General features: G+C 40.8%; 1 protein-coding gene across 1 annotated transcript in view; it reads right to left on the bottom strand.

Moving 5' to 3' along the window:
* GPR50 (G protein-coupled receptor 50) overlaps positions 1 to 24,243 on the bottom strand; it is a 128,400-nt gene extending 104,157 nt beyond the window's left edge. The window contains exon 1 of the mRNA XM_072124122.1: positions 23,528 to 24,243. Coding sequence (XP_071980223.1) covers positions 23,528 to 23,720 — 193 coding nt within the window. The 5' untranslated portion in view covers positions 23,721 to 24,243. The remainder of the gene's footprint in view (positions 1 to 23,527) is intronic.
* Positions 24,244 to 25,141: the final 898 nt, after the last annotated feature.

The following is a 25,141-nucleotide window of genomic DNA, read 5'->3' as shown; positions in this document are numbered from 1 at the left end:
ATTTCTGGACACATCTGACATACAAATCATCTTAACATCTGAATCATTAGAAGCTTGATATGTATCCGAGATGCATTGATTGTTGTATGATCAATCATTTCTACTGTTTCAGGTCGCAGGCGCACTTGTGTGCCTCTGGGTGCCCCCTCTCACCAGCAGCCTCATTTACCTGGCCGTGTTCCGGCGATGGTCTCCTCGCTTCAGTGTGCGTGCCCCCGCCTCCTAGGGCGGGCGCATGCCGGCCATATGAAATTTAAACAGTTAATTGGCGCTGGGCACCTGACAACCTATAAATTCTCAACCTCTTCCTGTGACCCCTACTAGATCTTTGTGCCTCTATGCCTAAGAGAAAGCTGTTTTCCAAGCCATTTGCGATTATCCTGATTTCTCGTTGTGACTTCAATTCTGTTCCTGACTCCGATCCTGTGCTGCCTGTCCTGACCTACCGCCACGTCCCCGACTCTGATCCTGTGCTGCCTGTCTTGACCTCCCACCTGTCCCTGACCACGAGTTTGCCTTACAATTCTGTACTACGCCTTGGATGCCTCCACGGACAAAGTCACTCCTGTGGAACGACCTGGTGGTACCATGCTGCTACAAGTCCAACCTGCTTGTCGGCGGGCTCCACTTAAACTTTGGTCCCAGGTGTCGGCTTACGTCATCCCTCCTCTTACATTCCAAGACGAGCTCACACAGACTTCCTGCCGGCAAGCAAAAGTGTGTGGAGACTTACTCTTCAAGCTACAGGCCGATCTGTCTTTATCCAAAAGAGGAAGGTACAGCAGAGTTGAAAGTGTATGTTATGGCTGAGATAGCACAGCTGAGAATGTCACTGTTTGCTTGTGCCTCTCGTGGATCTCATCATCTCTCATCTCTCTTTCTATGTGTCAGATACTAGTGAATGTTTAGAAACTAAATGAAAGTGTATATAAACCTGGACCCTGATAATCTTACCACATTGTCAGCAAACAGCATCTCACAGCACTAGGGATCATGAACTGTCTACTTAGAGACAGTCTAGAATCTGGAATTTTACACTGAGCAGCCTAGGGAGGGATAGGCGCTTAATCACAATAAAACGGAGTACAATTGTAAAGTAAAGGGGTTAAAAGTTATTTACATTGTGTAAACATCACTATTCGAGAATTTTCATTCATGGGCAAACCCCTTTAATGTGATGGCCACCAGTAGGGCTCCAAATATCCAACTAGGTTCACTAGGATTCCATTCTGTTGTCCGTCGTATTGCTGGAAGAAAACATTCTGCCCATAGGATTTTCCAGTCTGAGTTTTGTTGGACTTGTCTGAGCCTCAAACGCAAAAATGGACTTTGACTTTGGAATTGTCTCATAAGCTTTTGGCAATTACAAAATGACTACCACCAGTCCTTTGTTTGCGTTTTCAACCATCTCAATTGCACATCCATGTATTCTGCAGATATTTTTGACTTGGATACAGTGCTCTCGTATAAAGTAATCTATTCACTAAAAATGACAACTGTCACACTGAGCATACAGTGGAACCTTGGATTGAGAGCATAATTACTTTCCAGGAATGTGCTTTTGATTCAAACCCCTCAGGACAATGGTGGCAAACCTATGGCACAGGTGCCAGAGATTGTCCTCACAGTCCTCTCAGTGGGAACTAGGGCACATGAACAAGCACAACTTCACCACACACAACTCAAGGCATCCTTCTGCATTCCTGTCCAGCCAGAGACAAGCTAAGTGCTATTTTAAAGCAAAGCATCCTGAAGAGGTATGGATAGGGTTAGATTTTGTTGGAGCTATTGGTGCTCCTATTCGGGTGCCACAATCCCTCCTATTCCGAACCCTGGAGACGCTACAATGATAATTAAAACATTTCTTCTTTCATTGTTATTGGTGACCTCAGGATACAATAGAAACCTGTGGTGGAGGAGGGAACAATAAGTTACCTTCTTAAATTTCAGTGTTGGCACTTTGCGATGAATAACTGAGTTTTGGTTTTCATTTGGGCACTCAAACTCTAAAAGGTTTGCCAACACTGATAGATAGTTAATAGATCATTTTAGTTTATGAGTTTATAGCCTATTCTAATGATAGGTCATCATCTCAAATTGGTGGGGGTCCAATTCCTGATATCCCAGACGATCTGCTGATCTTCTCATACTATGTTCAGTACTGTGTCTAGCATACAGTGATGAGGCCACAGTTCCTGCCTGAGTGCTGCATCAGATTATCAGTGCAAGGGATATGGGCCATCAATATAATAATCTTGAAAAACCCTGTAACCAATACAAGGTATGACTTTAACTATGATACTAAATATGAGGACATTTATTTTACCAGGGAAGACAAATATAAATGAAAGAATCAAGTAAAAAATTAAAAGTGGAAAAGCAACTCCAGGATGTTTTGACATAATAGCAAAAATAATTTATATGCAAATGAAGACCTGAACCAAAAACATGTCACTTTGAAAATATAATGTACATATGAATGTAAAACCTTGGAGATGCCAGTAGAATATACTTGATACGTATATAACATGCATCCGCCTTTATCTCTCTGTGTGGTTATTGGACAACCATCAATAGAAGTTTATTAGCTTATAAAATAAACTGGAATGTGCAAGGTAATAAAATTATCTAATATATGATACAAAACCTTCTCTGTTTTTAAAGATATTTTGTTCTCTTTTCCTGAAGTTTTCCAAAAACAAATTCTTATCATAAGATCATCTAGTGCTGCACGCTCAGCCCGAGGCTCCAAGCACAACAGTAAAATCATTTTATAAAAGAAGCTAATTGTATAAATAAAACACTTATCCTTCCCCTATACAGGGGCCAGCATTGTGCTCCTGGGGTCTTCAGCACAATCGGGGTTTAGAGATACACAAGGTCAAAGCCTAGAAGCAGTGGTACTCCCTACTGTGCCGTTAACAGCTGCTTCATAATGGCTGGACTGTATGATCTTTTCCAGCATCTCCTCTTTGCTTGCCCTTACGTCACAGTTCACATCGTTTTTTTGCTTGGTTAGAATAAGACCTGTGAATGTTTTCTTTACTGTCTGTTAACCTAAACACACTCTTTATATGCTTTTTATTCATAAAAGTCAAATGGGATTTTCAAACTAAGTCATGAACCTCAGGACTACATACTGTTTAACATGTATGATAAAAAAAACATTGATCGCAAGGACTTGGATGAAGCCTGTATAACCAGCCATTGCGGAGTGGAGGGCTCTGTCGGGAAGAATCAGGAATTATGAAAAAATATACTATGAGAAAATGGGGTCCACGGATAGTTGGGCGATTATTATAAATCTGGTCTTTTTTTTCTTCCCCCTTGGCAATAAAAATGGTTTATAATTAAAAAAAAAAAACATGTATGATAACAAATGGAAAGTGTTATTATTATCCAGTATATAGCCAACCTACCCCAGTATATACGATCCAAAAATTCAGAAAGACATAGCACATCCAATAAAATTCGGTAGACTTCATTCTTTAAAAATGTACAATGGTGTACAAGCAAACCTACGCGTTACAGCTTCAAGCTGTGTCTTTCTGATTTTTTGAATTGTTTATGGAATAAAGCCAGCTGCACGTGTGCACTCTGTGAGAACAGAGCACCACCTCTTTTGGGACATTAGGGTATGTGAAACATTCACTTGTGTTTTTCTCGTTTTTTACCCCAGTATATAGCCTGCCCCTGCTTCCAGTATATAGCCAGCATATGCCCCCTAGTATATAGTCAGCACCTGCCACCTAGTATATAGGCAGCACCTGCCAGCTGGTATATAGCAAGTAGATCGCTGCCCCCAGTATATAGCCAGCAGCCCATGTCCCCTAGTATATAGCCGGCCACCTAGTATATAGCCAGCCCCCTACCCCTATTATATAGTCAGCCCCTGCCCCCTAGTATATAGCTATCACCCTGCCCTTAGTATATAACCAGTAGCCCCCTAGTATATAGCCAGCACCTCCCCATAGCCAGCAACTGCTCCCTAGTATATAGCCATCCCCTTCCCCCTAGTATATAGCTAGCCCCCTGCCCTCAGTATTTAGCAAGTAGCCTCCTAGTATATAGCCAGCATCCCCCTAGTAGATAGCTAGCAGCCTCCTTGTATGTAACCAGTGCCTGCCCTCTTGTATATAGCCAGCAGCCCACTTGTATATAGCCAGTGCCTGCCTCCTTGTATATAGCCAGCAGCACCCTTGTATATAGCCAGTGCCTGCCCCCTTGTAAATAGCCAATGCCTGCCCCCCCCTATATATAGCCAGCATCCCCGTTGTATATTGCCAGTGCCTGCCCCATTGTATATAGCCAATAACTGCCCCCTTGTACATAACCAGTGCCTGCCCCCTTGTATATAGCCAGTGCCTGCCTCCTTGTATATAGCCAGCAGCCCCCTGCTCCCAGTATGTAACCAGTAGCCCCCTTGTATATGGCCAGCATCCCCCTTGTATATAACTAGCGCCTGACCCCCAGTATATAGCCAGTGCCTGTCCCCTTGTATATAGACAGTGCCTGCCTGCAGCATATAGCCAGCAGTCCCCTGTGCAGCCAATAAAAAAAAAACTCTTTACTCACCTTTCCAGCTCTGAGTCCTCGTGTGCTGCCGTTGCATATACCATGATGTCAGCCACTTACTGATATCCTAGTTTGTGCAACGCAGCGTGCGGGGACCCAAATACGGAGCTTCAAAATACAGACGAGGACCTACAGGCTATGTCAGAAAGGTGTGTACAGGGTGTGTCCGAGTTTTGTGCCGAAAAACTTGGCTTAAACTCAAGTATTTACGGTATATTTTTGGTGACCAATTTAGTTTGGAAGTTCCTTTTAGAGGCTTATGTACTATAAACCCCAACAATTAACACTTGTGTATGAACTTAACATCTCAAACTGTTTCAATCAACATTTGGGAAACATGTTAAATGAAAATTCCATGAAAATTCCCCTCTGGCCTGCACATCGCTCTAACACCTAAGAATTATAAAGTGCTATCTGAACAATGTGCACGGCCAGCTTCTTGTACCACACCCTCAATTTCCAAATGGCTTTGTATGGCTGAAGCACCTGTTCCGACAAGTCAACCCCTCCCATGTACTTGTTATAATCCAGTATGCAATCAGGTTTGGGGGTTTCTGTACTGGCACAGGGTTGCTGGTGTTGGTTAATACAAGGACCTCTCTCTTGTCCTTGTACTTAACACACAATACAGAGTCGCTGCACATTGCACCCTGATGTACTCTCACACATCTTCTACATCTTCACGCCATACCTTGCCTTCGTATTGGGCAGGCACTTGCAGAATTGAAGTCTCCCTTTAAATTGTACCAGGGACTCGTTTACGGACACATGTTTTGCAGAGGTATATGCCTACAAAATCTTGACACCAAATTGGTCTAGGATGGGCTTGACCTTAAATAACCGATCATAACTGGGGGTTATCTCTGGGTCGACACTGTGTGTTATCAGCATAATGTGCATCCTGCTCATCACCATGTAGAACATAAATGTCTGTGCTCCAGTAGTCCCTGACTGTGCAGCGCTATTCTCACAGTGCACTGAAAAGAGCATCCACCGTGGAATAATGCAAGCATAGCGCACTGAAATGTGCATTTGGGTCCAGCAGGGACAGGCAGAAGATGGGAATAAATGGATGAAAAGTGTGATCACACAGGGAATACACAGGACCAGTGGCCGGTTAAGTGTCCCATTGTCCCCTAGCTGTTAACACGACTAGGGCCCCCTCCAGCATCCAAACCAACATGTGCCTGGATGTTAGGACTAGAGTACTACTTTATATCCTCTATATCCTTAATCTTATACTGTTCATAAAAGTAATTTAATGATGAACTTTAATCATGTTCTTATAACCCATCTATGTAGGAAAGCCAATCACATTCCCTAACTGCTGAAACCATCCATCTGATCAGACCAGATCTCCCAGACAGTGTAGGAGATGCTACTGCTACCCTTGGCTGGCCTGGCCTCTGTATGCGCTGCAGCTGAACTACTGTAAATACTTGCATAAAAGCCAAGGCTCCTAATTTTACCACAAAATAAAAAAACTGTGAAAAGTTATTGACTGGAGTATAAGCCATAGGGTAGGAAATGCAGCCACTACTCTAATAAAATGTCCAGCAGCAGCCGCACCTCAAGTCCAACAGCAGATGCCCCCTTTACAGAAACTTCCACTACAGAGCCTCCCTTTAATGAGATATCCACCCCAAATGCCCCCTTTTAATAAAATGTCCACCCCAGATGGCCCCCTTTAATGAAATGTCCACCCCAGATACCCCCTTTGATGAAATGTCCACCCCAGATGCATCCTTTAACTAAATGTCCACCCCAGGTGGACCCTTTTAATGATATGTCCACAGCAGAGCCCTCTTGAAAGAAAATTAAAATCTATACTCGCCTTCCAGCTTCTTCTCCCCAGTCCTGCGGCTTTGTCTTCTCCTTCTGGCCCGGGAGTATGCACCATGACGCGGCTGTGTCGCGGCCGCGTGACGTCATAGTGTAAGGGCCCACGTGGTGCATACACTGTGACATCTCGTGACCGCCACACCAAGGCTGGAACAGTGGCCAATGAGAAGAAGCCAAAATGTTAGTCTAGAGATGTTGGATCTTTATATAGGGTCTGTATGAAGATTTCTACAGGATTCTACAGGACGCTGGAGGAGTCATGCTCAGACCCTCTCTCTAGTGATACCAAAGTAAAATGGTGCAGCTGGAGAGCAGGAATAGTCTATAAAATTTTTCTGTAAAAATGCTGTGATTGGCCAGTCAGATTTGTAAATAATTCTTAATAAATATGGCGCATAAGACGCTACAGAAAAAATAAAATGCGACTGGGAAAAAAGTTAATATTAAACACAGCAATCTTTGGTCACACAAAGGGAATCTGTATTGTATGAGACTGCAATAAAAAAATATCTGTACGTTGCGGCAATATCTTCTTATTTTGGTATCGTGTATTCACATTGAAAGAATTTTTACTTAGTTTACATTGCATAATATGTTGCAAAAAAGCAGATTTACAATCTTTAAAAAAAAAAAAATAACTTTATAGCCAGGTTGATAAAATATCATCCATGGTATAAAGAGTATATGAAGTATTGTGCTATTTAAAACTACAACTGTCCTGTCAGAAACAAGACCTCATAAAGGTAAAGTGACAGAATATAGCTGTAGTTATAGCATGTAGCCGGCATTGGCAATAAAAATGGATAAAATAGCTTGCCCATTAAGTTGGAAAAAAGGAAGTAAGGGGTTAATGTGATCCATCATTTGCCCAAATCACCCTGCAATAAACATTAGCATGGATAGCCCCTTATTGAAAAACATTTATTCAAAGGCACAAAATCTAATTTTCCGATATCATGACTGAAAATAACACATGGCTGGTTCACCAAAATACTGCCCGTAATGTACCTAGAATCTATGAATATATGTAAATTCCAATTTACAGAAATTGCCCGTTCACTGTATTTTTGTTATGTTTCTTATCTCTTTATTCTGCTTTTAACCTTAAAACTGGTTATAATAAAAGGACATTTAATTTTATAAAAGTACAGAATACGAAGTTACAAAATTGTCAGATGATAAAAACAGTAAAGTGTGTAAACATGTATAACATACAATACAAAGCATGAGTCCATTATAGATAAAAGTTCATGTTCCCTCTTAGAACTAAAAATGTGAATGATGAAAGCTTTCATTAGTTCTGTGTGCACAGGTTGGTTAGCCTGGAGTGACTTTGTACCTTGGCTAACCCGTAGTGATTTACTGCTGCAGGATAATAGATGGGGATTCAACAAAGCCCATCCACATATTGTATAGAACTGTAATGGGGAACCTTCTATTACCGGGGTCCCCAAACAACGTTCACTAAGGGCATCTATGAGTCAATTATGTTGCTTCTAGCCCATTGGTCACCCAAATGTCAGTAGAGAAATGTATTGACTGACATGAGCATCAGATTTTCCCAGTGGTTTTCCAACAGACTTACTAACTGTAATAGAGCCCAACAGACAATATAACAGTTGTTGGGGTATGTTTGGCATAGTTAGCCTTTATCATTTATATAATCACCAAAATCAGTACTGATTGTAACCCCAGATAACAATAATATTTACACAGGTAAAGAGAACAGAGAAAACTCCAAAAATATGTTCTAGGACAATGATGGTGAACCTTTTATTGACCGAGTGACCAAACGACACTTCTTTATTGCAACATCGCAATTTATGCAGTAACTTTTCGCTTTCTGCTGCACCCTGATGACACCAATACAGTAGAAAGAAATTGGAGAAATTCGGATTATTACTTTAGCTTTCCTCCAGTGTCCCCTGAACAGGAGGAATGCAGAGAAGAAGCTCCAATGATAATCTAGCTTTGTCCACCCCTTCTAGTTCCTCTCAGGCAGTCAAGGATGTGTGTCTGAAAATAGAACTGGTCACAGCATGTCTGGGTTTCCTTGGACTACAGGAGGAGGCTTTGGGTGCCCCCAGAGAGGGCTCTGAGTGCCAGCTTGTGCACCCGTGCCACAGGTTGGCCACCACTGGTATAGAACAATTCTCTTCGCTGTGTCAAATCCCACTGCAGATTTGACTTTGGCTTTCAACTTTAGCAGTAAATTAGCAGATTAGCAATAGATTACAGCTGCCTGCACATACTATGTCAGCCCCAAAAAACGGACCCATGGTTAATTTTTGTGGTCGGTATGTCATCAGTGTGTTATCAGTATGTTCACAAAAATAGTCTGTGTGTAATCCATATGTGGATCTGAAAAAAAAATGTAAAGGTTTGCAAATGATGTCAATCTGCATAAATGGAAGACCCAGGCTTCGATGGGAAGGACTAGATGCAAAAATGGTTAAAAATAGGTGGACGTAAACACAGCAATAGGAAAAAGTCGTCTATGGGAGTGAGTCCAATAAACAAACTAGTTATCTGCAAATACAGGAGCTATGGACTAAAAAACGTTTGTGTACAGATAGCATACGGACGTAAATCACACAAATGTGAAAGAGCCTTTAAACTTAACCTGGAACAGACAAAAAGGTTGCTACTCCATTATAATGGACAAAATGTGAATTTGGATGAACTCTCATTCTTGTTCATGATACGGCAAGTGTAAAGTAGTAACATAGTGTCTCTCCCCTGCCAATGTGCTGACATGGCACCAATTTTTTCAGAGGTCTCAATAACCTGAGAACGCGCCAAAGTGAATTTTAGTGATATGATGTTCTTGTCAGAAGATGTTAGCAAAATGAGCCATGTATTTTTGGAAACGGCAGGTCAACTATATGCTGCTGAAACTCTTATTTCTATTGCAGAGTGACCGGAAATCCAGAAATTTCCAGTGTTAATGTATGAATTACTGCTTTCATGTGTATTCCGGTTATACGTTAATGCGTCTGATAAGTAGCAACTTGTTTTGCCTTTTAACAAAGCAAAACACATGTTGCTACTGACCAAAATGAAACGTTTTGTTCAAATCTAATATGAATTTGGTATTGAGTTTTTCTCGATGTGCTAGCAAAGTATTTGGAAACGTAATGAAAGTGCATCTTGGTACTGTAGCCTCACTGCTCAAAAGGATATCTTTTTCTACTGGGCCACACTGTGTGGCTGTAAAGAAGCGGTGTAGGCATGGCATTGGACCCCACTGGGTTTAGGTTACCTGCACATGGACGTGGCTACAATTAGTCATGAAAAACCGAAGTGTTTTTCTTTCCTTTTTCGATCTAATTTGCATCAGTTTAACATCAGTTTTTCCCTGATCCTCCGATCCGATAAACTATAGTCTACAAGTGACCTGTGAAAAATAGATCAGTCACACAGTCTTAACGGATCAGCCATGTGGTCCGTTAAAATAATGGCCTGGGGCAATGATCCATTACAAATACTTGGTGGAGTTCAAAAAAACAGACGGTACATGGCTGATTTTCAGTATCACAATTGGCATAATTAGGACCATAGCTGACAGGCCAATGGAAATGCTAATCTTGGTTTACCTGGATGCATTTTGGATTTCAGAGAGTTGGAGAACATTTACAAACCAGTTTTCCTTATGGTTGGATGTTTTGGACAATACCTGTAACAACCAGAACAGAACATCACTAATCAACCAGTTTAGTAATAGGAGGCCTGGTATGGATTATTATTAAAAAGCTACATATTTGATATAAAATTAACTTTTATTACAGTTATCCTTATGTCATATCATATCCTAGAAAATTATTTTGATTTGCCTATAAAGAATGATGATTGGAATTCTATTGTGGTCTGTCCATTAGTTTAATTAATGGTGTATAATTTCTTGACTATTTTCTCACTGCCCTATTTGCCACATTTGCCACGTACTTATTAGACCTGTGACTTTCATATGATACACAACACCATAAAAGTCTATACAAAGGGGTACATTTACTTAGGCTTTCAGCGCACTTTTTTTTGGACTGTGACATATCTTCAATGGGAAAATGGCTTGCATAGGTATCGGCTTGCACAGGTGTGTTGAGATTGTGTTGCACACAACATGTGACAAAAGTTAGGGGGCGTGCCGTCAGAAGATCCGACTGATCAGGACTGAGCGCGGGATTTAACTTTCAAATTGTGTCGCAAGATCAAGCACTTACATGCACCACTAAAAAGACAGTGAACTCTGTCGGACCTGAGCGGGGAAGCGACACATTCATGATATCGGGCGCACTATCTTCATGAATCGCTGCACAGTGCATTACTTTCTGTGAACTCCAGTGACCGGGGAAGTAAATTTGCCCCAATCTGTTATTTAAGAGAATGTGCTAAATTCAGTTATATGATAAAAACTATTTCATGATTCCAAAAGTAGCAAACCCTGGAAAAATAAAAGCATATGACAGATATATAGGAAAATTCTTAGAGTCCTCTATTAGTTCCGCTCTGATCCATGATAGTGAGCTGAGCATAACGGGCTAAATAATACAATATTAGAGTACACACCATGCATATATGCATACATTCTTACAGATACATTTTAAATGGAAAACCTAATGGAAAATCTGTGTTCTGCTGGCTGATCCTACACAGTAGGCTACATAATTAATATTAGCATTGATTTATGACAGGCCAACATTTTAAGCAGCATATTCAATGTATGTGCAATGGCTTAAAACATAACTTACGGGTGATCATGAGTCCTGATGACTGCACATGAAGCAATTGGCTGAGAGTATTTACAGAGCGGTAATTCTGCAGCCGCAAAAAATGGACAAAATCAGGCTTAGTCCTCATGCACGCAAGCAATGTTTTGGGACAATGGCCCAGATTTATCATTAGTGAGGCATTTATGTTTAGACTGCACAGTCTTCAATAATCTGGTGCACCCTATGTGCACCAAACATGCTTAAACTGAGTGCACCAGTTTTTTTCTTGTGCACTTAGTTTTATGGCCGTGCACCACAAATTATATCGCGACTTCCAACATTAATGTGACAGCTGGCGCAAATCTGCACTGGAACGCCCTTAGGTGCACTTTTTTTCCTTTTAGCGGTGAACACAATGCAGCCGCAACACAAAACTGGTACAAACACTACATAAATACATGTGCAAGCAGTATACACATGTATTCATGTGTAATGTGCCCCAGAAAACTGGTGCAGCCAGCTCGGTAAATCTGTGACAAGGGGGCACAGTGCAGTTTGCCTGTGTAGTGTGCAGAGGGCGCTAGATTCATGAATTGTGGCGACCATTCTTCATGAATCTGGAGCTCCCTGCACTGCCCCGAAAGAGTGCACCAACGTTTTTTGGTGCACCATTAACATGGGGCGTACAACACACTTCTGTTAGACTTTGCATTTTAAATGTGGTGCACAGTCCAACTGGCGCAAGGTCCTTAGTAAATGTGCCCCAGTTGTGTATCTGAGTCCTTAGACTGAGTGCTCTATCCAACATTCAACCCACCATTGCATTCATGCTCTTTTAAACATAGAAATTTTACTGGATTTAAAAATACCACTGGAATAACCGCTATACAGAAATCTATAGTTAAACATATACAAATACCAACAATACACACACTGATATAAACATTATGAACAGAAATATACACATCTAGGCAGTTTGGGCGGCCAAACGGGGCCCTTGGCTTCTAAGGAGCCCATGACCAATTTAAATAATCACCACGTTTGATACTGTCCTGTAAAAATAATAAAGAGAGAGACCTCAAGCCTTTAAATCCTCATGTTCTCAAAACTTATGTAAGAGTTCATGCAGGACCTTTGGAGATCCTTAAACAGCAGAACTGAACAGGAACCTCGTACTTTCCCAACTAGTTTAATACTATAACCATATAGGAAGTAAATGGCAGTAAAAAAAATTAGACAGGAAAATTGTGTCACACTGCAGTCAGACACAGAATTCACAACCAGGGCATTGTCTGTTATTTAATGCTGTGCAGAAAATAAAAATAAACGTATGGCCTTTACATTTAGGCATAAAAAAAAACGAAATAAGTTCTGTTCAGCTGAGCTGTAACTTTACACAGGTTTCCAGCAGCTTTTTATGCATTTCTGCACACTTAAAGAGGACCTGTCACCCACATTTTCAGCACTAGGAGCTGCTTACTAAAGTAAGCAGCTCCTAGTGCTAGAACAAACGCGCAGTGTTAGAAGGATAGCGATACCGGAAACTTCAGGTAACGCTATCTAACACTGCGGCGGGATGCAGTGTAATCATCGGACCGCTCGCAAAGTGGTCCGATGTATTCATGAGAGGGCGGTCCGAGGCGCTGCCGGCTCCATAGGCCGGCAGTGACTGCAGCGTGCCAGGCGGCAGTCACCACCCCTAGCCACGCCCCAACCCCACTCCCTCATGAATACGTCGGACCGCTTTGTGAGCGGTCTGACAATTACACTGTACCCCGCCGCAGTGTTAGATACCGTTACCGGAGGTTTCAGTAACGCTATCACTCTAACACTGCGGCGTTTGTTGAAGCCCTAGGAGCTGCTTACTCTAGTAAGCAGCTCCTAGTGCTAGAACAAACGCTGCAGTGTTAGAAGGATAGCGATACCGGAAACTTCAGGTAACGCTATCTAACACTGCGGCGGGATGCAGTGTAATCATCGGACCGCTCGCAAAGTGGTCCGATATATTCATGAGGGGGCGGTCCGAGGTGCTGCCGGCTCCATAGGCCGGCAGTGACTGCAGCGTGCCAGGCGGCAGTCACCGCCCCTAGCCACGCCCCAACCCCACTCCCTCATGAATACATCGGACCGCTTTGTGAGCGGTCTGACAATTACACTGTACCCCGCCGCAGTGTTAGATACCGTTACCGGAGGTTTCAGTAACGCTATCACTCTAACACTGCGGCGTTTGTTGAAGCCCTAGGAGCTGCTTACTTTAGTAAGCAGCTCCTAGTGTCGATAAATTGGGTGACAGGTCCTCTTTAAGCGTTCTATTTTATTTTATACTATTTGGCTTAGTTATATCATTTTCCCTAATTTTTTTTAACTATATGATGTGCAAATCTTTAGGGCCTGAAGAAGAGGGAGGTCCTCCCTCGAAACGCATTACCCTTGGCTTTTACACTACCCCTGGTTTTTACCAATAAAAATTCTAAATCTACCTACTGGATTGGCGCCTCTCGTCCGCTTTTTCTTCTCATCGATGATTAACTACACAGGTGGCAAATTACCAACCACCTGAAACCAAAATCATGTGTGGTAACACACACACCAAGAGGATTATTTATCATCGCTTTTGGGACTTTTTTTTTTTTAAAAGAACCCACACAGCAATTAGAGCAAATGAACATTTACTAAAGTGCCAAACCCACTTTAATAAGTGTAATAGGCTGCAGTGGCACAAAAACAGACATAGAACTGTCACAAGGAGGCTGACTAATAATAAATAACCCCCGTAGCACGATTGGAGATTTTTGTACATATTTTTTTACAGGAACTAATGTAAATTTCATTTGGGCGCATGATCATAAACGTTGTAATGTGTGGGGGGCTGCACGTACTTAACACATAATTATATATATACACACATACAGATGCACACAAATACCTACACACATTTACTTATCTAGCGAATGGCTTGAATGTTATGCAGACAACCCTTCCTGCCAAGTCATAATCCTTCAGATAAGGCTACAAATATGTCTGACACACATCATAAACATGGATGCACGGGATGAACCAATTCTTGGCACAAATTTTGTCATATTTTGTGAAATGTAACCTGGCGGACTGCGAATGGAAATCATTTTTGCTATTCAGTCATTTTAGCTATTCATATTAACACAAAAACCTGTGATTATCAGGCGTGAAAAATTGCTTTTTCCATCTTTTTTTCACTAAAGAATTTCATCCATGTAGCATCCATTTTTCACTGATCCTTAAACTATAGTCAATGACTGATCCACGAAAAAGAGTTCAGCGTAGGACATGCTCTAGTTTTTAACGAAATGGACACGTTGTCTGTTACAAAAGCAGCTGTGTGAATCGATCCATTAAAAAGTTCTGCATTTATTGTAGCCACGTGTTGGCCCCAAAATAAGCCCGTAAGCAGTTCATGTCTAGGCCAGCCCCATCATTAATAGGCATATTTAGCTTTTTTTAGTACATGTGGCTATAAAAATTGTAACATTCATTTTGATTCATTTTAACCCTTTTACCACTTAGTTCTTTGTTGGTTTTGTGTTCCTCTTTTTATTTCCCTCATTCAAAAAGCTATAACTTGTGTGAAGACGTATTGTCTGCAGGACAGAGTGTACATTTAAAGGGAACCTGTCACCAGTAGACCAATATTTAGCACTCCCCCAGTCCCCAAAGAGCAGAGTACATACATTGCTAAAGAGTTTTTGTATAAAAATTTAGTTTTAAAGAAAAAAAGATATGTTGTTATATACAGTGGCGTAACTAGGAGTGGCAGGGCCCCCTAGCAGGCTTTGGCATGGGGCCCCCCTGCCTACTTGAAAATTATACATATTTGTATACTCACACATGCAAGTTACAATCACACATTTGTACACTTATGCACATATGCTCATATAGAGCATATACACCCACATACAGTGACACTTACAAACACACAGCATATATACACCGTATACACAAACAACATATACACATCACAGATGCATCATATATACATCACATATATGTTAAATACATATTATATAGCATAATATGGATATAATGATGCACATCCTCCACTCTTTAATGTGTCAGGTCGGATGCTGGGGCCCCCTGACACTGTGCACCCCATAGCGGTTGCTATGGTTGCTACCACTGTAGTTATGCCCCTGGTTATATAGAAGCATTCAATGCTATGTGCTCTGTGACTAGGCACTTGTCACCTGGGAGTGGCTATAGAGGAGCAGTTTCTCCACCCCATCCTTGGGAAACCGCTCCTCCATGTGTCCTTTTCAAATAAATGAATAACTCCCATCATTCGGGAGTGGCTTTAGAGGAGCAGGGGAGGGGGTCCCTAAGCCAAGTGATTGGTGTTTTCATATATTTGAAAAGGAGTTGAAAAGTTTCCCAAGGTGGGGGGGGGGGGGGCTGCTCCTCTATAGCCACTCCCAGGTGCCTTGTCACATAGCACATGGCATTGAAAGATACAATATAACATATCTTTCGCTGTAAAAGCATTTTTTATACAAAAACTCTATAGCAGTGTATTTACTCTGCTCTGTGGGGACTGGGGTGCTAAAATGGGTCTTCTGATGACAGGTTCCCTTTAATGACACTTTTAATAGTACTTTAACTGTGCTGAAATTGACAAAAACTCATTGTGGGCGCTGTTTTACAGCTTTCATTCTGTGCTTCAAATGACACCTCCACTTTATTCATTGGGGCGGTATGATCACAGGGATATTTTTTGCCAAATTTAGAGGCCAATAATTATTTCACACTTGTACATAATAGATCTATGTAAGGTGTTATTTTTTGCAGTATGTGCTGTCATTTTAATTTATATTAATTTACAAGTTATACAGCCTACACCCACTGTGTATGCTCTCTCTATACACCCAGGAGCATCACAACGTTTTAGTATTTTGTGCTCCGCAAAGGAGTTAATATTACTTTTTATATTAGGTAGGTGTGTATGGATTAAAAAGGGTTGTCCAGAGGTTGAAAAACAAGGCTGCTTTCTTCCAAAAACAGCACCACATCCAGCCATGGTTTGTGTTTGCATTGCAGCTCAGCTCCATGGAGCTTTGTTGCAATACCATGGACTACCCAAGGGAGGGAACTTTGAAGAAAGCAGCCATTTTTTTCAGGACAACCCCTTTAACTCCTCCAGGTTGAGGCTGTAATTCCGTGCTAGCGATGGCATGTTTGTTTATTTTTCTTTGTTTTTATTTTGTTATATTGTTATTTTATATCATCAAACACAGAAGAACAGTAAATACTTGGCAACATGTACTTAGCAGATGTCAACTTGTACCCGCTGCAGCTTTTGAAAAGCTGCCTGTGACCCCCTCATCACTACACATCTCTTGCCTATAACTAGACTGCTGGGTTCTGGACAGATATTATGCCAGCCACCAATGACTGCCAAATAAAACGGAAGTCTTCAAAATTAGAAACAATCTAAACTTTTCATTAAATTTGTGTTAAACCTCTGAGACCCCCTTTGAAAACATGCTTGTGTGTGCCATATATGAAGAGGAAGCTAATGCAAACATGAACAGCACCGCACTGCACAGGTATGAACATTTGGAGCCCCCATTCTCATGATCGCTATTGGTCCAGAGGTCATAACCCCAACAATCAGACACTTCCCCTAGAAATTGAATTAAATATCCCTAAACCCTGAAATCTTTTTTTCAAACAGAATTGAATAGGGTGGATCATATTAAAAGTAAAAAGATAGATAATGCAACATGGTAGTGGATGTGAGCGTGATAAAGATTTTTATTGAATGTAAACCTTTTTCATATATGAACAAATTATGTTGGAAGAAACAGAAAGAAAGAAAGAAACAGTTAAGTGACCTATAATAAAATATACAAAACCTGGAACTTCAATATTGAATCCAAAGTTCTATACAAAACAGCTCCCCACCAACTATGTGCAACTCACAATACTGTGTTTTCTTAGAAGTCTTTTTTTGAAGCCATGGGCTTTGGAAAACTGTCCAGCACTTTTCAATATTCCACTTTCCAACAGCTCTGATTCTTAGACTTTACCTCACTTTTCAATAAACTTTCCAGAAATCATCAGTCCAATGAGCATACATAAGAAAAACACTGGACATTACGTGACTTGTAATCTTCATTTTCTAACATTTTCCCCTCCGTTAGGTTTGTCTATAAATTTGTGGCTGCTTCAAATTTGTTGGGAGGAGACCAAGCAGCTTTGACTCACTTTTCCACCTCCCCTCTTCAGAGACACCTCAGTGAGCTTCTGTCAGGTGTGATGTCAGATTGGAGGGTGATCCATGCTGAAGTAAGTAGAGATGGGACAATTCTAAGATATATTACCAAGTTTATTATAAGCACTTGTAATATTCATTCATAAAATGTTTGTTGACAAGTAAGTTACCCGCACAATCTCATAGGGTCAAGGAAAGATTAATTTTCATACTACATGATACCATGCCTTGCTTATTTGTCTTAAGTCATAGAATTATATATAAGAAAATATTAGGGAAGTCATTTGAGGTCCAGAGTCACATGACTCCATGGCTTCTTATCACTGGTGGAGACCTCAGGTTTATGGAAACTGGAACCACTCGTCAGAAGATTTCACATACAATTTTATTCAGGGCTGGCGTTAGGGGGCCGCAAACTTGGCATTTGCCCAGGGCCCCCTTTCATAATGGGGCCTCCTGCATGTGGATTTTTGTGGGCAGAGGATGTATTGCTCCTTAAATACCCCTTTAATGCTTATTACTATCTCCTGTCTATAAATCATCTTCTATCATCTATCTATAAATCTATATTGTCTTTTATATTTATCTTCTATTATCAATCTCCCTATCATCTGTCTATCTCCTATATAATTCTCCTACAGTCCCATATTACAGATTGCCTTAATGTACTACTGTGTGTAACTACAAAGTGTTATTATTATGCAGGGGTAAAGGAACCTCTTATTGACTGTGACTGTTTTATATTGGGGCCCCACTTTGTCTAAAACCAGCCCTGACTTTATTGGAAATATGACACTAGAAGCTGAAGCCAGAAGTAAATCTGGGTATAAAAACTGAAGTTATACTTCTCAATCCTGTTGGAGCTACTTTCTTTGGCTCAGAAAACTGCATTTTGTCTGACACCAACCTTCAGTATATGAGTCCAGAAGCAATTTAGGTCCTGGTGACTGGTACAAGCAAGTACAGGTCGTGTGCCTTATAAATGATTGACTAAGCTGCCGCTGGTCCCAGTCATTTCCAATGATAGAAATTATAAATGGGCGAGATAAATTCACCGAGGCAGAAATGTGTGTGGCTGGAAGTGAAAAAACGTCTGTATACATATATACAGAGGATTCACCTGTCATTGATCACTTACTCTTGAGTCTGTATGTATATATACAGATTGCTATTTTTACTGGTAGCTCTGGAAAGGTTTTGTGAACATACATTAGACACATAGAAGTCAATCGAAGACGGATTGCATCCTGCACATGAAGCTATACAGTATATAAAACGAAAACTAAGCTCTAAACTATAAGGAATGCATTTTGAAAGGTATTTTATTATCTGTAGAGCATATTTATCAACATTTTCTAGGTCTATCTGCACATACTGAGGATTACACACAGATATTACATGTGAATTTTGTTGCGCAAAATCCAGCACGTAATACAGTGGCATCAAAGTGAACTTAAAAGTAGATATAAAAGTAGATGTTGGCATTTTTTTTCACGTGAAAATTGTTGCTCTGTGCAGAAAACAAGATAATGATCATGTCACATTTCTTGTGCGCCCTGCTGGTTTTTCCATGCATTTTTTTTTTACGTTAGTCTATGGGCTAATGAAAATTTGCATCAAATCCGCTTCATCAATGCAGATTTGGTGGCAATTTTGCTTGAATTGAGTCAGATCTGGTAAGAAAAATGGGTAAAAATTGCATGCTAAAAAAACTTGCTGATTGGTGGGGGTTTCGGTGACTGTCACTGGAGAACCCTTTTAAATCTTCCACAAATCTGGATAAAAAAAATTCACATAAAAACTGTGTGTATTTGATGCTGATTTTCCATCATCATAGTAACAATGGGGCTTATTTACTAAGGGTCCCGTGGGCACATTTCTGTCGGGTTTTCCGACTTTTTGGGGATCATGCTGCCAGGACAGGGATTTAGCAGGTATTGTGTCACGCGATCGGATTTTAGCACAATCGTGCCGGCTTTCTTGCAACACAAATCGGGGAGCAGGATTCGGACAAATCACGGGATTTAACTTTAAAATTGCGTTGCAAGCCAAGCACTTACATACACCGGGAGAAAGATCGTGAACTCCGGAGGACCTGATCAGGGAAGCCACACATGCAGGATATCGGGCACACGATGTAAGTGAATCGTGGCACATTGCATTCTCGTCTGACACTCCGGATCGGGGAATGCGCAGGATTGGGTAAGTAAATGTTCCCCAATGTGTGCAGATACCCTAAGAGTAAGAGTCAAGTTAGACAGATAGCCTTACGCTGCACCTGATTTTCATGTATTAGCATATCTTATTTTGGGTGATAAATCTGGGATAATGTAAAACTCTCTAGACTAATTTGCATCTCCTATTAGTTGGCTAATAGTTTGTGCAAAAATTATTCCGATTTTGCAGAAATATTGGTGTACGCCCTTTTTACGGCAAAGCTGAGCCACATTATCTAAAGCTATACTACTGTTTGTTTTGTTAGAGTTTTGTGATGGATTTTGATGGTGGATTTCCTTTAAGACTATAGCCTTGCTGGAAAGTAACTAGGGAAGGGGGCATGGTTAGCTTGTCAGTCTGATGCATTTGCCAATGTGACTTGAAAAAGTTGCAACATTTGCTTCAATCTCACACCAGTGAGGATTAGGTTGTTTAGAAAGTGTAGTTATCATCCCAGGAGTGAGTATTAGACTTGGTAGGGCTTATTCATCTCACAAGAAAAGCTGCATTTGATCTTCTTTTATTGCAAGTGAGGTGATCTTCTTATATTGCAATATATTACACAATATCGTAATGAGCTGAGCCCAATGACAACTTTGTCACTTGTTACTACAAACTTAGCTTTGATATATATTATAGTAAAATTTTCAATGTTAAGTGTGAATACTCAGAAATGTATAGAACATAAGTATTTTACATTTATGACTGGTCTTCACTATACAATGACAGATAGAAGAATTCTTTGCATTGAACATGCTACAATCATCACTATTGTTCAGTTAGTGGAGTAAAACAGTTCAGTGGTGAAATGTTACTTATACTTTGTTCACATGACAAATGCAGCCAAATGTTCGCCCCAGATGTGTGCAATCATGTGCCTATACAGTTATATACATCTGACACCTGAATCACAGGGGAAAATATGCTGAAAATAAACCAGTTGTTTTTAGTAATAGTCAACTTTTCAATAGTGTTCAAACAATATAAATTGATGTATAGAAGGAAAATACTGTATGTCAAAATGGGCACTCTTTTGATACATCTCAGACCAATAGTATTCTATGGTTGTGTAAGACATAGATAGGAAGATCGGAAGTTCCATAACATTGAAATGCAAGCCCTAATCTAAAAATAATGGAAACTTTGACAAAACCTCACCTGGTCTGGTCAGAATTTCCAATAAATTTTCTTACTACAGAGAATATTCCTAAATAAGAAAAATACTAACCTATTAAATTTCTGGATCACATTAGTCTTAGGGCAGATTCACAAGGCAGTGAAAATTGACTGTGTGACATCTGTTTTTTTAGAATGGATCAGTGCCAATGGCTGTTATCATACCTGATCATAAGACTGATCCATTAAAAAGTAGGGCATGTCCTAGTCAGTACTGTTTTTCACAGATCACTCTTATATTATAGGTTATGCGGATTGAAAAAAAGATGCCAGACTGATAAAAATCGGGTGTGAAGTTAAAGGGGTTTTCCCAGGAAATAAATTGGGCCGTATCCTTTGGATAGAGCATAACTGATCGGTGGGGTCTCAGTGATGAGACCCCCCACAGATCACAAGAACGGGGGTCTCATGGGGTCTAATGTACCCCTGTTGGACCCCTCCCCGCCCCACAAAGATTAGCATTTATATGAGCTATCAGAACTGGCCAAAAAACTTAGAGCAGGTCCTATTCCAAGTTTGTGGCCTAGGCAGTCTTTTCTACTGTCATCGGTACACGTGCAAACTTCATACAGTTCCGTTATGAGCACATATCGGGGGGAAATTATTAGAAGTGTCTGAGAGCAGAACTATTCTAGTTGCCCAACCAATCAGAGCTCAGCATTTATTTCATAAACAGGGCCAAGAAAATGAATGCTGAGCTCTGATTTGTTACCCTGGGCAACTAGAATAGTTCTGTTCTCATACACTTCTGATAAATCTCCCCCAATATTGCGTGCAGGTAAGCCTGTACAATCATACAAACCATGGATATCCTCAGGAGTCAAATGGGGGAATGCATTCATTTGTGGTGCATGGTCTGTATTGTGAGATATGATATTGTGGTGCACTACCTCAATTTATTTGGTGTCCAGATATGACACTCCACATTTAGGAATGGGTACAGAACTTGATAGCCTTGCTTTTAGTAGGTCTAAATGAGCTCCAGAAATTGCACCTCAAAAAGGTCTGGGCAAGAATTAATTAATCAAAAATGCTGCGGCCAATAAAGGGGACCAAAAAAAGAAGGCGTGAGGGTCGGAGAGCAGAGCTTTTTGTGATAATAAATAGGCAAAAGGCGCAGCTTGAAAAACGAGGGATCCATATGCCAAAAAACAAGTGCACATGGCATAATACATTCCCCCAATAGGTCAGCACACTGATGATACTGGGGAGGGGGGAACCTGCCAATTATCTGTTTTTGTTTGCGTATGTGAAAAAAAATCAGATGCAGATATAATACTAACCAAAAGACAGACTGAAAAATGATGCGTTTTTGACAACGTGAAATGAGTTTCCTGTGTGAATAAGACCTTACTTTGCATTGATATTCCACATGTCACATAACTGTTGCATGTACATCAGGAAACCACTGAGACCAGTTATCAGATGCAATAGTGCTATAGAAATTCATGAAAGGGTCGAGATACTGAAATAGTGGGAGATTTATTAATGTTATTTTTAATTTTAGAATTTTGCAGCAGTCTGACAAATGTGTAAAATCCTGGAACCCCTTCAATTTATTACAGGGTTCAACAGGGTTCTGTCAAAGTTTCTGTTGCTTTCCCAGCTAGAATAGCATTTGCTGTCAAAAGTAATGTAACCCTCGAAGAAGGATCCCACTGCCAAAGAGAACAGAGACTAAACAAGCATCAAAAGAAACCGAGTGAAACTTCACAGATTGTTGTTATTCACACAATGTACATGTTTTTCCTAGACGAAGAAAATATCAAGAATCATTTATAAATAGATGTCCTCAAATGAAACATTGGGAAAAATGAAATCTAATCCCTCTCATTCCATTTCAATCTCTCTAGAGAAATTATATCATGGTTAAACCAGCCATTGATGTTGGTCAAACAAATAAACTGACTTCGTTTAGTTGTCCAAAATATTATTAGCAGAAAATAAAAAATTATCAGCATATTATGTAGGTACACGGCGACTGACTTCCCTTACCTACATATTGATTTTACATTGTTACCCAATTGATGTTTATACTAATTGTGTGCAGGTAAATCCTCCACCTCTGACCTGTATAATTGACCCGGGATGTAGCAAGCAGTTCTGTACTTGGTGCCCTATGCGACCTTGAGCTTATAATTGCTGTCACAGGAGCCTACACCGTGTCACCTCTTCCTGGTGATACCATACACCCACTGAGGGGACAGAGGTGGCACATTGCTACACATGCCTTCACATACAGATATGCATAGCTACTGTGATTATACGCTATGTATTATTACTACATGATTAGGATATTAGCAGCCTGCACTCTCCATCTAGAGGTCAAAACTAATGATGAATCACAAAATACAATTTGTATAAAACAGCTGAAATGCAGAATTCAATCTTAGAAACATTCCATGACATTCAGTAGATGATTATGTTCCTAACATTTCTTTACTTTTCTATTAGCCTTATGTTTTTTCATTGTGTGACTTTTTGCCTTTTATTTTCAAATAAAACCAAAATAAATAAAAAGCAAAAGTTAGCAAACACTAATCACTATGAGCTACAGTTTGTATAAGAAAGGTAGCAGATGTTCTCTCATCCATGGGATATCCCTGGTGCTATAGTGTCTAAGCTGTAGTACCCCATCCAGCCATGGACAAAAGTGTCACTGTTTCTGGACAAATGAAAAAAGGACATTACTTTTCTAATCTCAGGTTAATACTTTTAAGATGTTGTAAATCCAAACAAGTCAATGGACATTTTTGTTACCCACCAGCATTCTGGAGCTTCTTGTTCCTGAGGACTGACAGAATGACCAATACATTGCCCAAGATGTCCACAATGATGGTGAAGATGAGGACAGCAGCCAATGCAGTGGTCAGCCCAGGGGAGGCTTGGTCCTCTCTCTCTGCACCAGCTGTTCCAGGTGTCCAGCAGTCAAGACAGGTTCTGTTCACCTCCATCATCCCTGGAGCTATCAGGACCAAACTGGATCTCCAGACGAACTGCTGAGCTGATCATAAGCAGTGGGCAGGTCTTCTGGACTCACTAAGGAGTTGGAGATGGACCTCTTTTGTTGCCCACACTAGCCTCCTTGGTGCCAATATATTTCCCACCAGCACCATAGCTGCAGCATCTTGATCAGAGTAGGAGGCAGTGATGGGTAGGTGCTGCTCTCCTCCCTGCTTCAGGTTCCACTTTAACCCATGCATTGTCAGTCATGAGGGCTACACACACTATGAAAAGGCATTCCCATTCATAAAGTCCAAGCTTCCAGGCAGATGAGTGAGAAGCATTGTGCTCCAGTATGCTCTCCTGTGGCTGCTATTGCTCTTGCAGAGACCATGTCTGTCTTCTCCACTCAGCTGTGCATCCAGTATAAAGTCTGAGAATGTGCTGTTTGGCTGCTCCTGCCCTTATCTCCAGCTTTTTCTGTGCATGGAGTGAGTAATAAATGAGCAGGCACAAGGGCTAACAGCAGCAGTACATGCAACTATTGCTGGTAACACAAGAATGTACAGTTCAGTTTCTCCAGCTGCCAACACTGATCCTATGTAAGTGCATGGGTGCAAAGTAAAATCATGATGTGCTATCTTAAAAGTATGTAATAACATAATAAATCAATTCTTCAGATGTGTTACAACATAGCTGTGGGGCATTTTACATCAAGCAGCAAATACCAGCCAGGCATTCGTGTGCATTCAGACTCTCCAGGCACAATATCTCCAGGCTAAGAGAACCAGATTATTACTGAAAAATTGATTATGTAACGTATGTATCTACCTGCTTTCTATAACTTTGTCCTCTTTCTATTTTCCTTTAATAATTTAAATTACATACACAATCAGGTTGATATATTCTGCTGTTTCCTTGTAAAAAAAAGGATCTGTCACTTTCCTGACATACTGGGGCTCATTTACTAAGGGTCGTAGATCACACTTTCGTCGGACTGTACACAGTTTTCAGGATTTGCGCAGCTTTGACAGGTATTTAACAGGGGTTTGCGCTGGTATTGTGGTGCACGCGATCGAATTGCGGCGCAGCTGCGCTGACTTTCATGCAACAGAAATCGGGGACGGGCCGTCAGACAATCCGACTGATTCAGACTGAGCGCGGGATTTAGGATTCAAATTGTGTCGCAAGACAATGCACTTACATGCACCAGGTGAACTCCGGTGGACCTGAGCGGGGAAGCGACACATGCAGGATATCAGGCGCACAATCTTAGTGAATCGCGGCAGAGTGCATGATCGTCGGACAATGCACTTTCGTGAACTCCGTGGGACCGGGTAAGTAAATGTGCCCCACTATGTTTTGTAAATAATTGTATTTTTCAGAATTTAACAATTCTGCAACATCAACATCATAGAGCTTTGTGCCTTTCCCT

Source organism: Engystomops pustulosus, chromosome 9 (genome assembly GCF_040894005.1).
Source record: "Engystomops pustulosus chromosome 9, aEngPut4.maternal, whole genome shotgun sequence".
Taxonomy (NCBI): domain Eukaryota; kingdom Metazoa; phylum Chordata; class Amphibia; order Anura; family Leptodactylidae; genus Engystomops; species Engystomops pustulosus.
The sequence above is the reverse complement of the archived record's forward strand: the minus strand, read 5'-3'. Positions and strand labels throughout refer to the sequence as shown.